The sequence below is a fragment of the Oenanthe melanoleuca genome, chromosome 3 (genome assembly GCF_029582105.1).
Source record: "Oenanthe melanoleuca isolate GR-GAL-2019-014 chromosome 3, OMel1.0, whole genome shotgun sequence".
Classification (NCBI taxonomy): Eukaryota; Metazoa; Chordata; class Aves; order Passeriformes; family Muscicapidae; genus Oenanthe; species Oenanthe melanoleuca.
In genome coordinates this window covers 91,301,807-91,318,762 of record NC_079336.1, presented here as the reverse complement: position 1 = coordinate 91,318,762, position 16,956 = coordinate 91,301,807, and the positions used below count along the sequence as shown (strand labels likewise).

The 16,956-nt window shown below is 37.1% G+C and overlaps 1 protein-coding gene across 5 annotated transcripts in view; it reads right to left on the bottom strand.

Moving 5' to 3' along the window:
* The window catches only part of MARK1 (microtubule affinity regulating kinase 1), a 57,458-nt gene that overhangs the window by 24,946 nt on the left and 15,556 nt on the right, over nt 1-16,956 (bottom strand). For 3 of the 5 annotated variants that reach the window (XM_056486243.1, XM_056486245.1, XM_056486248.1), the window contains exons 2-6: nt 9,730-9,933; nt 9,109-9,162; nt 2,821-2,869; nt 1,631-1,696; nt 609-679 (exon numbers count right to left, since the gene is read on the bottom strand). In XM_056486243.1, the coding sequence (XP_056342218.1) occupies nt 609-679; nt 1,631-1,696; nt 2,821-2,869; nt 9,109-9,162; nt 9,730-9,933 (444 nt within the window). Of the gene's footprint in view, nt 1-608; nt 680-1,630; nt 1,697-2,265; nt 2,398-2,820; nt 2,870-9,108; nt 9,163-9,729; nt 9,934-16,956 lie in introns of those variants that run through there. The other 2 variants (XM_056486247.1, XM_056486246.1) reach the window with 2 other exon arrangements.

Below are 16,956 nucleotides of genomic sequence, written 5' to 3'. Positions count from 1 at the left end.
AAATCTTTGCAATGCATCCCTAGCAGAACAATTCATTCAACATTTTCATGTCTTTCACATATACAACAAAAACCAAGTCTGAAACATGAAGTTAAGAGAAGTTTCTTTAAATGCTAATTATATAACTTAATTCTGAAAAACACCAAACTTGATATATTTATCTGATTAAAGCTTTTCCAAAACAATCACTAAAACCAGAGTAAGTAAAGGATTAATTTGAGAGTCTGTAATAAGAATATAAAAGCCTATTACAGAATAGCCTTCATACAAAACATGTGTGTGACATGACACAGCAGTACCTGCCATCATATCAACATCTCTAGACAGAACAGCTGCAAAATTCTAAAATATTCAGAACCTGTCATCATATCAACATCTCTAGATAGAAGAGCTGCAAAATCCTAAAATATTCAGAAAGAGATTTAAACCTCAAGTGAGTCACAATAAAAAAAGTGACTCTTAGGAACACTGACTAAAAGAAAATGTAAAACAATTTTACTATTTTTAGACAGCATGTAGGAAGCAGATATTTTTCACTTGTGGGATTTTTTTTCCACTGCAGCTTTAATAAACATTATCAAAAAAGAATGAACACACTAATTTCATACCTGCCTGAATTTTGAACGAGCCTCCTTCTCTTTCATTCTTCCATGTGCAACTAGGTAGTCAAACACTTCTCCTGATCATGACAAGGACAAAACATCATTATTAATTTTTTTTACTAATCACACACTATCAAAACATGCTTGAAAACAACACACACCCCATGGTGTTCCCCTTCTATAAGGGAGAGGAAATAGAAGCAGCCAAGAAAAATTCCTTTTGACTTTCTGCATAGGATTGCATTCAGACAAATAATAACTAAGTAAAATGGAACCCTTCATACTAGAACTTCTCAATTTTTAAAATAAATTTACTTAACCACTGTGAAACAAACATAATCAACCATGAAAAATATTCATATTGTGTGTAAGACACATTGGGAATCAGGCAACTTATGCACCAGATTTGTTTTGCACATCTCTAGTGGCTTCACTTAACATTATTTATATTATTTCTGTTTATTCCCTCCTGCTCTTTTCCTAATAAAGCTGCTCAAATGCCTTTCAGATCCTCATCTTTGCACTGTCTGACAGCAGCCTTTCCTAGCTGGTCACTGCCACTGTGCTGGATTCTCTTCCCACATTCAAACATTTCCCATTCAGATGCTAAGCAGCTTCTCAAGCAGGCACTCACTATCCCTCTCACTATGAGCCTGCTGGTTCCCTTTCCTGTGTTACTGATTCCCATCCCCGGATCTGCCTCTTCAAGTGCTTTGGCACACATTCCCAAGATAAAATGAGGCACCAGTACTCGCCTAAATATAGTGGATAAATACAGAGTGGAGACTTTTTGCCAGAATCTGTGCCAGATTATCTCCTGATACTGCAGCAGGAACCTCAGAACAGGAACTACCCTGGAGCACAAACCTAAGAGGCTGCTTAACAGAATCGAGAAATCCTGCCCTGGGAGGTCTGCTGGGACTGCTCTGAAGGCCAGATTGGAATAACCAATTAAATCCTTAAAGCGTTTCTAGGCATGTAACTGGCATTTCAGTTTATCCTTAACGCACATTTCAGAATCCACTTACCCCCACTGGCATATTCCATTACCAAATACAACGTCTTTTCAGTCTCAATAACTTCAAATAATTTTACTGCAAGAAAAATGAATGAGAGAGAGATTGCAGCCAGGAGTAAAAGCACAGCACAAACAAACAATTATACTCATGGAGTGAGTATAATTTACGGCCAGTGATAATGCTAAATCATACAGAAACTTTATATCCTTTAGGTTAGCGTTCTTTTCAGGGGGAAAAAGACCAAAAATTAATTTCTAGATCACAGTTGATAATAAAGCAGATTAATTCACAATTTTCTCAGAAGTTTATGCACACTGTACAAACGAGTTCATGCTGAAATTAGTGTTTAATTCGACACAGACTTAATTTAAGATCATACAAACCTCCCCTGTTCTGCTAGCAAACTGCTCACAGTCAGAAATCCAAGATTCTGACCAACTAAAAACCAAGTGGATACCAGAAATGTTAAGTCTGACTTTCCTCAGATTGCAATATAACCATTCATTTAAAACAAACACACCCTCACCACCACCCCCAAGAGAACAAAAAACAGCAGAAGCTATGAATGCTGAAAAAGCAACAAACAATTTAAGGGATGAGAAGGGAGTGCCTAGCATGTAATAACTTGTACACCTCGTCCATACCTTGTATGCAACAAGCCCTCTGGCCGATTCAGGACCATTAACTGTCTCTGGAACAAGACTGTCCAGCCCTCCTCAGCCAGAAGAATTGTCATCACAAAGTAGGGCCCTGAAGCTGTGGGGTAGGTGAAAGAACTAAAGCAGAAAGGGAAAATTACATACTTGGTAATTCTAATTTTCTGGAAATATCAGTCAGCAGGAGTCTTTCCTAGACTGAACTAATGGAGTTCTGCTACTCTCACCTACGAAACTCATGCTTTTGGGTCTCAAGAATAATTTCAATAGAAGAGGGGAGTTGGGGTACTTGACAGACTAGAGAGCTCACATCTCCCACTCTGTGTAAGGCTTTCCTGGACTGAGCAGTTTACCTCCTCTAGGCAAAATTGTTGATGCAAGCAGAGTCAATAAAGGAGGCGAGACAATGAAGCATTTACTGGATGCTTACTCTCCTATTGGCTCCAAAAAAAGTTTAACAGCAGTACATTCAAATACAGCCAAATAGAGTAAAATGTAAACAGTATAACAGAAATAAAGTCTGCAGAAATGCAGGGCTCCTACCAATATTGGGATGATTCAGAATCTTCATTATTCGTACTTCTCGAAACAACTGTCAAGGAAGCAGGACAATTTCCTTAGAATGTGTTTATTAGGGAAAAATTACACAAGATATGCAATTTTAAATGTCAAAAAGAAGACAGAAAAGGCCACAGAGAGCAGCATTACCATAAAATATAGATGAATACAGTGCAGTGAACTCCAGAAAACATAATCTACATCATATGCATTAAATAAATATAACCACTACAAATAATTACCTACCAAAACCAGACTAATTTTTAAGCTTTATGCAGACACAGTAAGTTGCACAGCCCTTTCCAGAGTTTCACACTGACCAACCCCCACAGATTATTCACACAGGTATTCACTCACTCTCTCTCTGATTTCTTTAGTGATTGGCAAGGTCAGCAACTACCCTGAACACATTCAAACTGCAGGTGCAAATACAAGGTGAAGCACTAGAGAAAAGCCACACACAGATGTTCAAATGCAATCAGATACCAGGAATTCTGACATCCTCCAAGTCCTGCTGCTCCACAGAGGTGAAGCAGGCAACTTTGCTTTTCCTGCAACTACCAAATTTTACACTGGTCACAAGCAGCAGGAATGCCCCCTCCCTCCCTCTGCAAGTCCTGAAGATTTATCATTGCTGAAAGTCTGCTGTATGACATTGAATCACAGTTATCAACAACTGGACAAACTTAAAGCCCTTAGTATATATACTTCACACAGATTATTTTTTTTATTTAAACCAGAAACAAGAGGTTATCGCTATTAAATTTCTACCATTCTTGACTTTATTAATTAGAGGTGCATCAAGACTAACCTAGGGGCTCAAAGAAAAGAAGGCAAATGAAAGAAATCAAAAATGCCTATGTAGTTTGGTGGTGTGTACTTCAGGCTGGCAATACTGATAGGCTTGCACTGTTTAACTGAACAGCATAGCCCCTGTTTACTGTGCTGCACACTCTTTGGTCCTTTATTGGGCTAATGCAGGATGCTGAAATAAATGAAGAAATGCTCATTCTTCAGTGTAATGCTTAAGACATTTTGGAAACATCTTAACAGTACAATCCTCCTCAGAAAGAAACTGGGCTCAACACATTGTGTTGTTGCTGTTTTGTTTCTCTGATGTCTCAGAGACATCTCACCCTCCATTTTCAAAATTAGTCCCATTTGTTCAGATGCAACCCTTGCAAATGGGTAAAGTGATGCAAGCCAGAGGCCAGACAGCTCCTCAAAGAGTAGCACTTTAGTGCATTTTATGTTTCTAAAATCCTGCATTTATTCTACAAGTTAAGACTACAGAGCAACACCTTACTGAAACTCAGCTTTTAATGAAAGTAAGCTCAAGTAATAATATTACAGATTTATACCTGCATTATTTAAGTATTTCACACTAGTTATTAAGCACTTGCCTTAAAACTGCCATTAAAACAATTTCAGAGGGAAGCGAATTACAAATGCAATTTTCTGAGCAAATATGAACAGATGCAGTTTGCTTACATCTAAAGCACAAAACAAGGGTATGTAACATTATGCCCTAGAATTAACTTCAGCAAATATCTTTTCCTCATGAACTCAGTCATTGTGAAGGAAAAACATCACACCAGGACATTCTTTTTAATTTGTTGTTTTTCTAAGTAGTGAAATTTGCTGCACAAGAATAAATTTCTCAACTAAATCAATATAAACTAATCAGAAGCTAACAAATCTAATCCAATGGATGGTACAGCATCAGAAGAGCTTCTAAGCAGGTATGTGAAAAATCAGTTCTTCCCAAAAGATTGGAAAAATTTCATAATTAAGACTATTAATACTGGTGTAAAAGGTATACACAGCAGTGAATCTTCATACCTTCATAATCAGGATTAAAATATGAGATTTCTGTAGAAAACAAATTTCAACCCTCACATTTTTGTATTTAATGTAAACTACATGGGATGAAAAAAAAACAACAAAATGTGCATTACTCAATATTCTCACAAGATTTAGAAGTTTACTAATTGGCTTAAGACTTTAATTGGTTTAAGATTCAAATTGATTTTACAGTGATAGGAAATTTTGTTCCACTAGTATTTCTGAATAAAAGCTTTAACAGCATTCAAGGACATTATTTTACATTGCAACTCTGCATTCCATGAAGCACTACTTCAAGAAAATTCTTCTCCTCCATGCTTTCCCCATGCAGAAGCACACTGGTCATTAACACCTGCAATGTCAATAACCATGTATTTACAAATACAAACACCATAAAATGGTGGCCACAATAACCCCTCAATAACATTCAGGGCACACCTCTTTGCATACAGAGGTATTTAAGCAAAAAGACCACAGTTATTTCCTACAAAGCCAAGTCTGTTAAATTTATAAAAATCTGGACAGAACAGCAATATTTGTTCTTCTCTGATGACAAGGCAACCTGCTGCAGGATTATGATCTATTTGACTGACAAAAAAATAGCATTTTCAGAACTCACACACACCTGTATTTTCCTGAGCAGTGTCATTTGTCTCAGACGGTGTAAGTGCTCCTTGACTTACCTCCCCTCACCCCACCATATATTTACAGGACCACTCCTCATTCTTAGAAAGTGCTACCATTCAAAAAAAGCTCTTGAACAAACATCTCCTTGTTGGAAAGGTGCTATAGCCTCAAAAGCTTCACTTATGTAAAGAGACAGCCAGTACTTTACTTGGTTCCTAAAATTTGTAGTTAGGAAAAAGCGAGAAGACCTGAATATTTGTTTCCTGTGCTTCCAGCTTAATTTTCCAAGGCACAAATTGCAGAAAGCAAAGATCTGCCACACCATTAATAGCATTTCTACTTGCTGTCAGGTTGACACCTATGTTTAAGATTTACTATTTTAAGTTACTATAATCAAACTGAAAATATCCAATTAACCAAGGCTTTGTATTGCTTTGAAAAATGCTCTTGAAAGCTGCTCTACTTTCTAAATTGTTACTGAGAAGGGATGTGGCAAAGAAGCATAGCTTTCAACAGGTAACATATTGAAATTGTTCCAAATTTTCCACACTACTTTACTTTCGTTCTGCTTTTCTCAACAACAGAAAGAACTTAAGTTAGAGGCTCCAAACATATTTAAAGAATAAAAAGCTTGCTGACCTGTAAAAGGGGTATATCTGAAATACCATTTCCTAATTAAACCTATTAATGAAAAAAAGCACCTTCTGCTCCTTTAGCAGCTTGCAGAAGAGCAACAGAATGCTGTTTCAGAAACATCCCTGATGAAGCCAGTAGAAGACAATTTTCAATGTAACAGATATGCAAAAAATAGACCACCTATTTTGACACAAATTTGTGTTATGACAAAACCCAAATACTCACATTTGGGAACAAATTACAATAGTGACAGTGGGAAAAGCTAAGTCAGTACAGTATGTTACTATCAAGACTGCAAGTCAACAATAAAGCCAGCTCTGTTCTAAACAGATGCTCACTGACTACAGTGGTAACCATATACCGAACCAACTGAAAACAAAATAGAAAGGCAGGACCCTTAATTCAACATTGGTTTTCTATTTAAAGGGGTAGAGGTCCTGGAGTGAGAAATATAATGTAAGTTAATAATGTCACATTGCATGGACAAGAAAGTAAAATTAAAACTCACAAGGTCAGTTTACTTAAGCCATCAAATGTTAGGCCATGACACAAGCTAAAATAACTCTGTCTGAAGTACCCTGTGCATACAACAGGGCACGAAAACCACTGGTGAGCAGCTAGGAAGAAACGAAACACTCTTTACTTTTATGCCTGTGACTAACTACAGACCCAGCTTGTATAACACTTTCAGCAAGTGAAGTATGTGCTCAAATATTTCTGTTTACAAAACAGAATGGTGCATGTGAAGCCATGATGACTCATTTCACTTAATTAGGTCAGTAGCAAGTACTGTAGCAAAACTGGCTTGCACTCAGTATCCTTCACACTTTGGTGAACAGAAAAGGGATGGTTTTGTGAATGACCCCACACCCAAGATAACCAGATATTTGTCTTGTTTGATTAATAATAATCAGCAGTGATTAAAAGTCTAAAAGTTTTGCTGAAGTGCATACAATTTCAGCTTTGAAGTTCTAGAGACAGATCTCTGAACCATGAGAATTTAGATAGTTTCAGACTCAGGAGTGGTATTTTTGTGCCAGTAACTTATTCCAGTGTCCTCTATAAACCTTCATTAGATAAGTGTTTGTAACTACCAATCCAATACTATCATCACTGCTTCCCATTCCCAACGCTGCCTCCTGAAGAAAAAAACCCAACCACTTAACAGCCCTTTGTACAGTGTAAGCCTGATGACAAAATTATAAAACTTCACATTACAGTGATACTAAATAGTACAAGGAGAAATCACAAACTAAATGTAATAGTTCAGTGCAAAAAGAAAAAAAGAGTGACTGATTTCATAGAAAAGAACAAAAATTTTTATTATTTTACTAACAATTCACAAATGACTTATTAAAATACTAACAGAAATTATCTTAAGCATGCTAATGAACCACCCTCTCACCATTATTTGCTTTGCATTTACAGTTGCTTCAGTGACTGTGCAAAAATTGTGCTTATGTTTACTTAAGTGTTTTCAGGCAATCAATATTCATTCACTCACTCACAGCTGAAGACTTACAGAACTTCAAAACAAAGATTATTTTTTCTAAAAACCATAATCAGTATTTTACAAATGAAAACGTGATACCAACAATGACTCCATTTTTTAGTGTGAGCAGAAGATGCATGGGATCAACAGATTTAGAAGTTAGTGAAGAATGAAATTGCAGTTAAATCACTAAATTCAAACGTCTAGCCTTAGTTCTACTATCAGCTGCTTCTAACAGTACCTAACACTGATTCTCTTGTTGCCAGCTTCCCACTCAAAGAAACCCAAATAACAGCAGCAATGTCCTATTGCATGAGTATTTTATGTACTAGTTGTGCAGTGTGACAGCATCTTTTGTATGCTATGAAACTTATTTATGAAATGCATTATTGAATTATTATCGAGTACTTTTGTATGAAATACAACTTAATATTAAAACTATTGTCCCAAAGCTGAGTTTTTCTTGCTTAGTTTTCCAGTAAGTTTTAACATTGCTCAATAATGAGACAAATGCAGCTCTTCCAAGTGTGAACACCAAGCTAGGTAGGAAGTAAGCTACATGAGCAGCACAGGATTTCCACAATATGCTCTGTCACACACTGCCTCTGTGGGTCCCCCTTCTCTAGCTCAAATATTAGCAAGGAGATTTGCTTAATATAGGATATAGGACTTAACAGCAAAGCTTCTACAAGGGCTGCACAGCAGGTTGAATTAAAAAAAATCCAGTAGAACTCACACTCAAGTACTACATAGCAGACATTAAAGCAAATAAAGTAAAAAAGAAATAAAAGAAAAAAGGAAATTAAAGCAATAACCAAACCAAATATCCCCATAACCAAAGCTGCACAATAAAATAAATTGTAACAGCAGCCAGAAATAAAAGAACAGAATAAGCCCTGGTCTCTTTCTCTCATTTCTACATCTACAGAAGCAGCAGTCTAGTATTTGTAAACAAAAAAATACCCCAAATTTTTATAATGGGCATCCTCCAGTATGACAATACAACATTTCTGTGCTTCAGCCACCATAAAACATATGCAGAGTAAATAGTAAAAATCCAAACCAAACAAAAATCCCCAGGGTCTTGATAAAACCCTTATCACAATGACTATGAAAGACTTCTGAATTTCTACCTACAGGCATAAACAACACTGTTTTGATTATATTCACTCATTTTGTCAAGTCTGTGCACCAAAAGTAATTGCCACAGGTCCCCTGAGCTCAGCAAATATTTTATGAAAGTTGAAAGAGTATAGAGACAAATATAGAAAAACCCATTAAAGCAAGAGAAGTTGGTATTATAAGTCTACAAAAAAACAATTACTACATTAAAGAAAAAATCCAAGAAAAATACCATCCTTTACAGTGTTATATCTTGGTTTAGCATGTAGACAAACTGTTTGTACACCTAATTGGAAAGAAATGTTACTGCTGGCAAAGAGGAAAGCTAGAGAAGGAAGGAAGAGCAAAAGAACAAAGCTAAGATAGGAACCACATGGAGTCACTGCCCTCAGACAAATGTATGTGCATGTTATAGCAGAGAGACCACTCTCCCAAGGTCACATACAAAAATGTTGTTTAGCAAGATAAGGGGATCAAGTGTTTTTGTCAAGTAAATAAAGGATCACAGTTCAACTGTTTACAGAATTTCAGATATTATGGTTTATTCTTACCTTTTGCAGGCTAGTAGGATTTAGCTGGGTTTTATCTATTATTTTCACAGCAACCTTGGGAAAAAAACAACTTTGAATTACTAAACTCAGAAGAAGGTTTGAACAAAAATATATTGCAGCTCTGTGAGAAGAGCATAAATGCACCTCTAAAACAGGCATATGTGTCTACTTCTATACATTTCATCAAGTACAATTCTCTAACCTATAAAGATTTACCAGCAAGAGCTTGGAACTTTGCCACCAAGGAATCAGTTTTATACTCCTGTCTGTGCTTGGACTGAACATTATCTTGTTTAGGCCCTCCAAACACAAGATTTGTCTATTAACAGGTCACCAATATCAATGAAATCCACCTATCAATACATTTCTCATCAGTTTTAGAAATGCTTGGTAATGAACAGACACCTTCCCAGCCCCCAAATGCACAACATTTTGATCCTTTCACCAAGAAACTACATTTTAAAAAGGGGGCAAGGTGGGTGATTAGGTGGAAACTCAGGCATGGTAGATAACTTGTATATCCTGAAACAGCCTCTAGGAGAAATACTTATTACAATGATAACCAAAGAAAACAAATCAGACTGTCAGCCTTTTTTTCTTTTTTTTTTTTTCAAGGCTTACCTCTCTTCCAGTAAGCACATGCCTTGCCAGCTTCACTTTGGCAAAATTTCCCTTTCCTATTGTTTTCAGCAAGCGATAATTTCCAATGTGAGGATGCTCTTCATTTGTGGATGTGATGGAGTTCCTGCATCGGGGGATGTTTTGTCTGCTACTTGACTTGATGGGCTGGATGTGTGGTTCCGTGTATCCATCCACAGAGGTGTGCTGCAAGACAAAATAGTTGGGAATTGAGCTACTTGGATTTTAGACAACTGCAACAGAATAGACCACAAGCATAAAAAGATGTAAAAGGGAGTGATTTATTTAACTTTCACAATATAACTGGTAACTCTGGATGGCAGCCTAAGGAGAAAATGCTGCCTTTGGGCAGAGTTTGATACATGTCTCATGAAAAAGTCTGCAGAAAGATTTTACCAGCTCCAAAAGCAAAACTAGATACCGAGGCAGTAATCTGCAAACCATTACAGGCTTTTTTAAACATGGCAAAACACACAGTATGGCACTATGTTGCAGATAAATTTGTCTAATCATAATCAAAGTCAGTCTTTTAAAAATACACTGTACAAAATATACCTTGACGTATTTGGAAACAAGGTTGCACTCTATTTTTTTGTTAACTTTCTTCAGTCAAATGACATTACCTTTTTTTTTGAGTAAGCTTTGTTTCTCAAACATGTTTGCATCTTTTAAAGTTTTTATTCAAGCAGCAAATGGTCTACATCTTTATTTTAAAATAACTATTCTTTAAAACTCCGTGAGATTGCATAAAATATTTTAAATCTCAAAAGTCTGAAGAACTAAAAGGAAGTTATTTTTAATGCATGCCAACACATCATCCCACATTAAATGTTAGTCACTGAAATCTGCAGTGCTTCTGTACTCTAACTTCCAAGTATAGAAGGGGCAAGTTACAGATGGGGCTTGGAACTGCTCCAAGGAGAAACCAAAGTACAGAAAAATGTCAAAGGAGTGCTAAGTGTTTCAGTATTTCAAATACTTTCTAAGAGTGGCAGATGGGTACAAATGTTTAACAGGTAAAATTTAGCTTCTAATCTTTTAGGTTACAGACTTTGAAGGCTGGCAAATACTGGAGGTAGAAAGAGTGTCTTCCCAAAGCAGCTTTTAGATTTGTAGCAGAAAGGCATGCTTACTCCCAGCTGAGCATAAAGCACCAACAGACACCTGAATATTTTCCCATTACTGATTGCCTCAATTAAAAAGTGGGTATCTTTGTACAGAGCACTAACGAGTCTGGTCCTAGATCCTTGGCCTTAAGCTGAAAGCAGATTTTGAGGGCAGCTGAAGTTTTACTGCTTCTCCCAATACCCAACCTAATGCTGGGCTGTGCTGATCTCATCCATCATTCTTGATGGAATTGTTTTCACACACAACCAGAATTTAAAGCAGTACTTCCAGCTTCAGTGTGCATTTGCTAGAGACTGAAGTCAACCCCCTTCTGTGAACACTCAGGCTTACAGGCAGTCTCACTGAACCAGGCAAGATTATTTCAGGACATAAGCAGTAGTGGAACTGGGTAAAGTAGCAAACAGCTGCAACACAATCAGAAAAAACAACGAGTATACCACAACCAGAATGTTCTTCCCAAATGTAGCACAACCCTGCTTACATCACCTCCAGCATTATTAATTATTCACTATAGCCAAGAGAACAGCCCTAAATATAATTTTGTTTGTCTTTTCATTGCATGAGTCCTACAAAATACTACTGTACTCCCACTGCTAAACTGTTTTCCAAATTACTGGAGAACCAAGCAAGCCAGGCATGTTTAGATTCTGTATATCAGACAAATTTATTCAGCTGTGAAATAACACGCTAGTAATAGTATTTATTCTTTAGAAGCACATCATTAAAATCTTTTCTGTGGACTTTGAAAGAGAAGATCAGAAGGGCAACTCCAGGCAAAAAAGTCTTTGAAACATTCCTTCAGAATTGGACACCAGTCCTACATGTGATAAATCACAGCCCAAATAAGTCTTCCCTAAAAGTACACCCTGCAAAATCAGTATCTGTATGGTGCTAACAATGAATACTTCAGCTGTACTTCGAACTCCTTCCAGGGCTACAGCACCGTGCTACACAAACAAGTTTTAGAAGTCTTTGAGCCTCTTTACTCACTGAATTAGATCTTCATTACAGGAAATACAATGCCCACCAGAAGCATTAACAATCCTAAAATCAGATGCCAATTTCATATGCTTCACAGGATTAGCCTGCTCCCAGCAGATACCTGAAGGGATCTCTTCAAGAAACAGTTGGATAGACTCAACCAATGCCATGGGCAAAGAGGAAGATGCCTTCACAGGATAGATCATTTTAATGAAGACTGAACAGGGAAAACATTATTTAATCAAAATTACAATATAACAACACCAAACATGAAGAGGAAAAAAAAGTAACAAGGTTCATGGCCATGATGATTCGGGATTTTAATCTTTTTGTGACAGCAAAACTAAGCCACTCTGGATGGTTCCTAATTATTCCTTCTCAAACAGATTCTCTTCAGAGTCAACCAACCATTCTCTCCAGCTATGCCCAAGGATGACAGAAATCATGAATAAAGAAGGTCAAATTTCCTAATTTGTGAGCCACACATAAACAAATATATACAATTTCTGAATTTGAACAGCACTGAATGAAATTCAAAATATTCTTGCAATAGGCCTCTTTTCTGCACACAAACAGCTTGCTATTCTTGGAAGGTAAAGAGGAATTTAAAGTAGAAACTTATCAAGTTCTAGAAATCAACATTCAGTGAAATTGAAACAAAAGATTAAGAAGCTGACCAAAAAAAATAAAATTAAGGTCAAACAACTGTATCTCAGAGATTATTTCCAAAGAATACTAAAGCTGAATTTCACAGAAGTATGCAACATCCACACTGCCTAGAAGGCCAGGCTACATAGTTTTCAGATCCTTCTGGTCCATTACAATACCTTCATTCATTATGCATCAGCTACTATGTGGCTATCTAAAATGCCATTTCAGTAGAACAATCTCTAAATTCTGAGAAATTTTTCAGGGGGCTGGAAACAGGGGGGCTATAAAAACCAACACTCTTCTTGAAGTTCACTGTCATCTAAAAACTCCAGCCAACAAGCTGCATTTCCCAACAGGATTTTAATTAGAGATTCTGTTATTTAACTAGATACCTTGATTTTTTTATATATATATACACACACACACATAAATATATATGTAATGTAGTGGGAAACAATATATTCAATTTATGTCAGTGCAAAATGAAGTCTCTAGAAATAAACACATAAAATTAATGTTTCTTAAAATAAAATGAAATTTAAAACAAAAATAGGGTGAAGCAGTAACAAGTTTGAGCTGAAACAGTTTATTAAAGCATTTAGGTATTTTGAACATTAGTCAAGTATTTTAAGATAGTAAAAAGAAAGTAACTTGTGCAAAACAAAATCCACCTTTTCAGGAATCTCAAAAAAAGTTATTCCAGCATTCAATTTTAAATTGCAACAGAAGAACTCGATTAACACTCATTGCTCCATACCAGGTCTGTTTCTGACATGTTCCACCGGCTGTTACAGAAAGCCAAGGGCAGTAAGACCACAAGAGTTAATCTGACCCATTGCTTCTCAAAGCTATCATTTTCTTTGTTTACCCAAGGTAACTTTGCCAAAGCAAGATGACCCGATGGCCAGACACATCATCTTTAAGAAAGTGCAGAAGAACTAACCCCAACAAGTAGGTACAACGTGTGGGTTTCACTGCTTTACATATTCAGCATCCTTTAGACACTTACTAGCCACTGGAGTGGTACTCTCAGGGATTACACACTGTAATCAAACTTACATCACCTATATTAACTGCTGCTACAGCTTGGTCTTAAAAATTCCCCCAAACCCATCCAGTCACCAATCCACATGCCCTTCTCAAACAACACTGAAGGCCTCTACAGTCCTTCACAGTAAGAGGGTAATTTCCACACATCAAACTGCCTACAAACACCCCTCACTTGATTAAATAAACCTCTTAGTCCTGAATTTTCCCCATCTTGATTTATAACAAGGCAAATGCCTTGGTAGAGTCAGCCCATGGAAGCAAAGTCTGCAAATGCAGTTCTAGAAAAGGCTTTTCTCTCTCAGTATTTTCTATCCTGCCCTGGACATAAGTATCTTGAAGCCAATTTTTACATTCATAACTCCTACCATTTCCAAGCACGTGCCATACACATGAGCATTTGTAACAGCTGTCATATTTTGCAAATATGCAAATATTTTTCAAAATACTGAGCCCAGACAGAGGGAATCTGAAGGGTTGAGAAGACTGTCTTCTAAATAGTTCTAATCTGCAACAGCTTTGCTCTTAATACATGTATAATGTAGTGGGAAACATTCCTTTACTAGTACACCATAAACATGACTCCTGATATACTGTTTGTATCAGTATAAAATAAAGTCTCTAGAAATAAACACATAAAATTACATGTTTCTTAAAATACAATGCTGGGAAAGGAAAGGGGACAGAGATAGGAAATACTGTCATGGACATCCAGCTGCTATCAGTCACTATTCCTTAGGACCTAGGAGCTTCTAGCAAGCCACCTCAAGCAAGATTTTTGCTAAAGCAACAATCAAACCAGACTGAAAGAATCTGATTTTTTCAAAGGCTCTTGGTAAACCTCGAAATAGAAACTATCAGAGATGTTCAGATGAGCTTGTTCTGCATCACATGTCAAGAGCATCCAGGTGGTACAGGGAAGATGCAAACATGATTGTAGTACCTGATCCCCCAGTTAAGGGGCAGAAGAAGGGGATTCTCTCTTCTTCTAGGTAAGCCTCACATCTTCACAAAACCACACCTCACTCCCGCCACACACATCACATACTACAATTTCTAAAGCACCACTGCTCTAGTAGAGCACTACCTAATTTTTCCTCTCAGATATATGAAGAAGTGCTTTGGAGGGGGCAATTTAAAACACTGAATGCATGTACACATTATTTTTTTCATAATTTCTTAACAGCAATTAAATGCACACTAGTTTGTGAACGTGATTAGAAACTCTGCTATTAAAAAAAACACCAAAATGCAAAGCAACCAACCTTCCCCACTGAAAAAGGGGCTAATACGCAGGACTAAGCTCAGAAAAACCAAAGCAACAACGATGGAGTGAGGAAGAAGTAGTTACAGTTTTTAAATCAAATACCGAGATCAGGGAATTGCTGACAAAGAAAAGAATCAGACAAAACTGTGATAAAATGTAGAATGTACCCATCTCCTGTGCCTGCCCATATACACTTTCTAGAAGTGCAAGAAAATAATTGAACACGTGCATCCTTCTCTTTAGATCATGTATATAATATGTAAAAATGCCAGACATGCTCTTTTAGAATAGCTTGAATCTATCAGCTGTAAGTCACAACAATTTGAATAAAGCTGGCCTGAGTCAAGCATACACAAGCATTTAATTAACTGATGCTGCAACTCTGAAAAGCACTTTATAAAACTTCTTTAAAAACTCCAAACTATACAGCAAGAGAGATACTAAACAAAATAATTTCCTCATCTCTTCCCTTTTCTTCCCAGTTGTATTATTATATATCTCACAAAGACAACTTCAATGGTAACAGAAAAACATTTCTACTAAGGGTGAAATAAAATCTCCCAATGCCAACAGACAAATAGTGCTCCCTCTCTAAAAGCAGACATGTACACAAGTGACAGGTAAACTTATGCTGAGCATTGAGTAAATCTTAATCTGTGCTCTTTACTATTGGATCTAAGCCCCATCGAAATTTTGCTGGATGTTTTGTTTTGTTTGGGGTTTTGTTGTTCAAGTGTTAAACATATGCAGATCTATGTGAGACACACAGAAATAAGTTTGCCAGCTTTGAGAAAGGATTGTTTCTCTGATCTCAAGCTACACAGGATGCAATGTTTACAGCTCCATACTTGAAGCAATCTAGGAAAGAAAACATCCCATGATCTGCCAGTTCAGAACTAGATACAGCTAATAAGAGTTTCAGAAATTCATACTAAAGGATGTTTAGAATAATTCTAATTTTCATATGGTTACACCAACCTGTATTAATCCTGTGCATGATAGAGCATGTTCACTCCCTTTTTTAAAAAACACTGTAGTAATGTCATATGGAAGGGTGGAGTTCATTATCACATGGAATTACAGATCCTTTCATCTGATGGATAAAAAACCTTAAAAATGTGCTGGTCCACCCCCAAGATGACAGCCAAAGCATTTCAGAAAAACAAATACCACCATAGCATGAAATCAGGTCTTGTAACCTGAACTCAGCTAACATGTTTCCTCCTCTCCCTGGGCCTGAAGGCCTCAGCCTGGCCAGGCGTGCAGGTGCAGCAGAACAGGACCTTCCTGCCTTTGTTCTATTTCACTCAGAATTGGCACAGTTATTTCAACCTGGCACTTTCCTTCCTGACTCATCCCAAACACACAAACAAGATTTTCCAAGGCTAATTCAGGACAGTCAGCGCATATCATCTCCATTAATTGCTAGGACAAAACTGTAGCCCCATGTAAAACTGAGACAAGCCAGCTAAAAGCTGCTGCAGGAAACCACAGGTGGAATCAACATGAGGGGGGAGAAAAAGGAAAGTTTTTGTAAAATCCTCTTGTTTACTCACTTTTGTCATTTGGTACAGTACTAGAAACTACCATCAGCCCTATTAAGCTAAAGGGTAAAACATTTCCTATTTTGTCAAAAAAAAAAAAGTCAAATGTCCCTCATCCATGAACCCTAACACAAAATACTTTTTTGAAGGAAAGTATTTATGGAGAGTGAAGGAAGGAATCAGACTATTTCTGTAGCCTCCTGTACACATCTAAACAGAGCCTTTCACAGACAAGAGTTCTTCCAACATTTCTTGCCAGCCACTGCTCTTTCCTTAGGAGGTAAACAGTTTAACCTCACCAGTCTTTTTTGCCTTATTTCATGAAATCTTCAAACCTGCCAGCACAGAGCTCCCAGTGAGCATTCCAATCTCTCCCAGGACATCCTGCCAGCACTTGGAGGCAACAGGCAGCTGTAGGGCACTACTGATTCTGAATGCCACAGCGACCAAAATTTGCTCAAAAATCCCCTGTGAAACAAAAAGAAAACTAAATGCAAATGCTGGTTGTTAATTGAACCAACCCAACAAGAACAGGAACACACCCAGAAACAAAACTTCTGGCAAAGGAAACTGGCAGGAGTTTTTATTGCA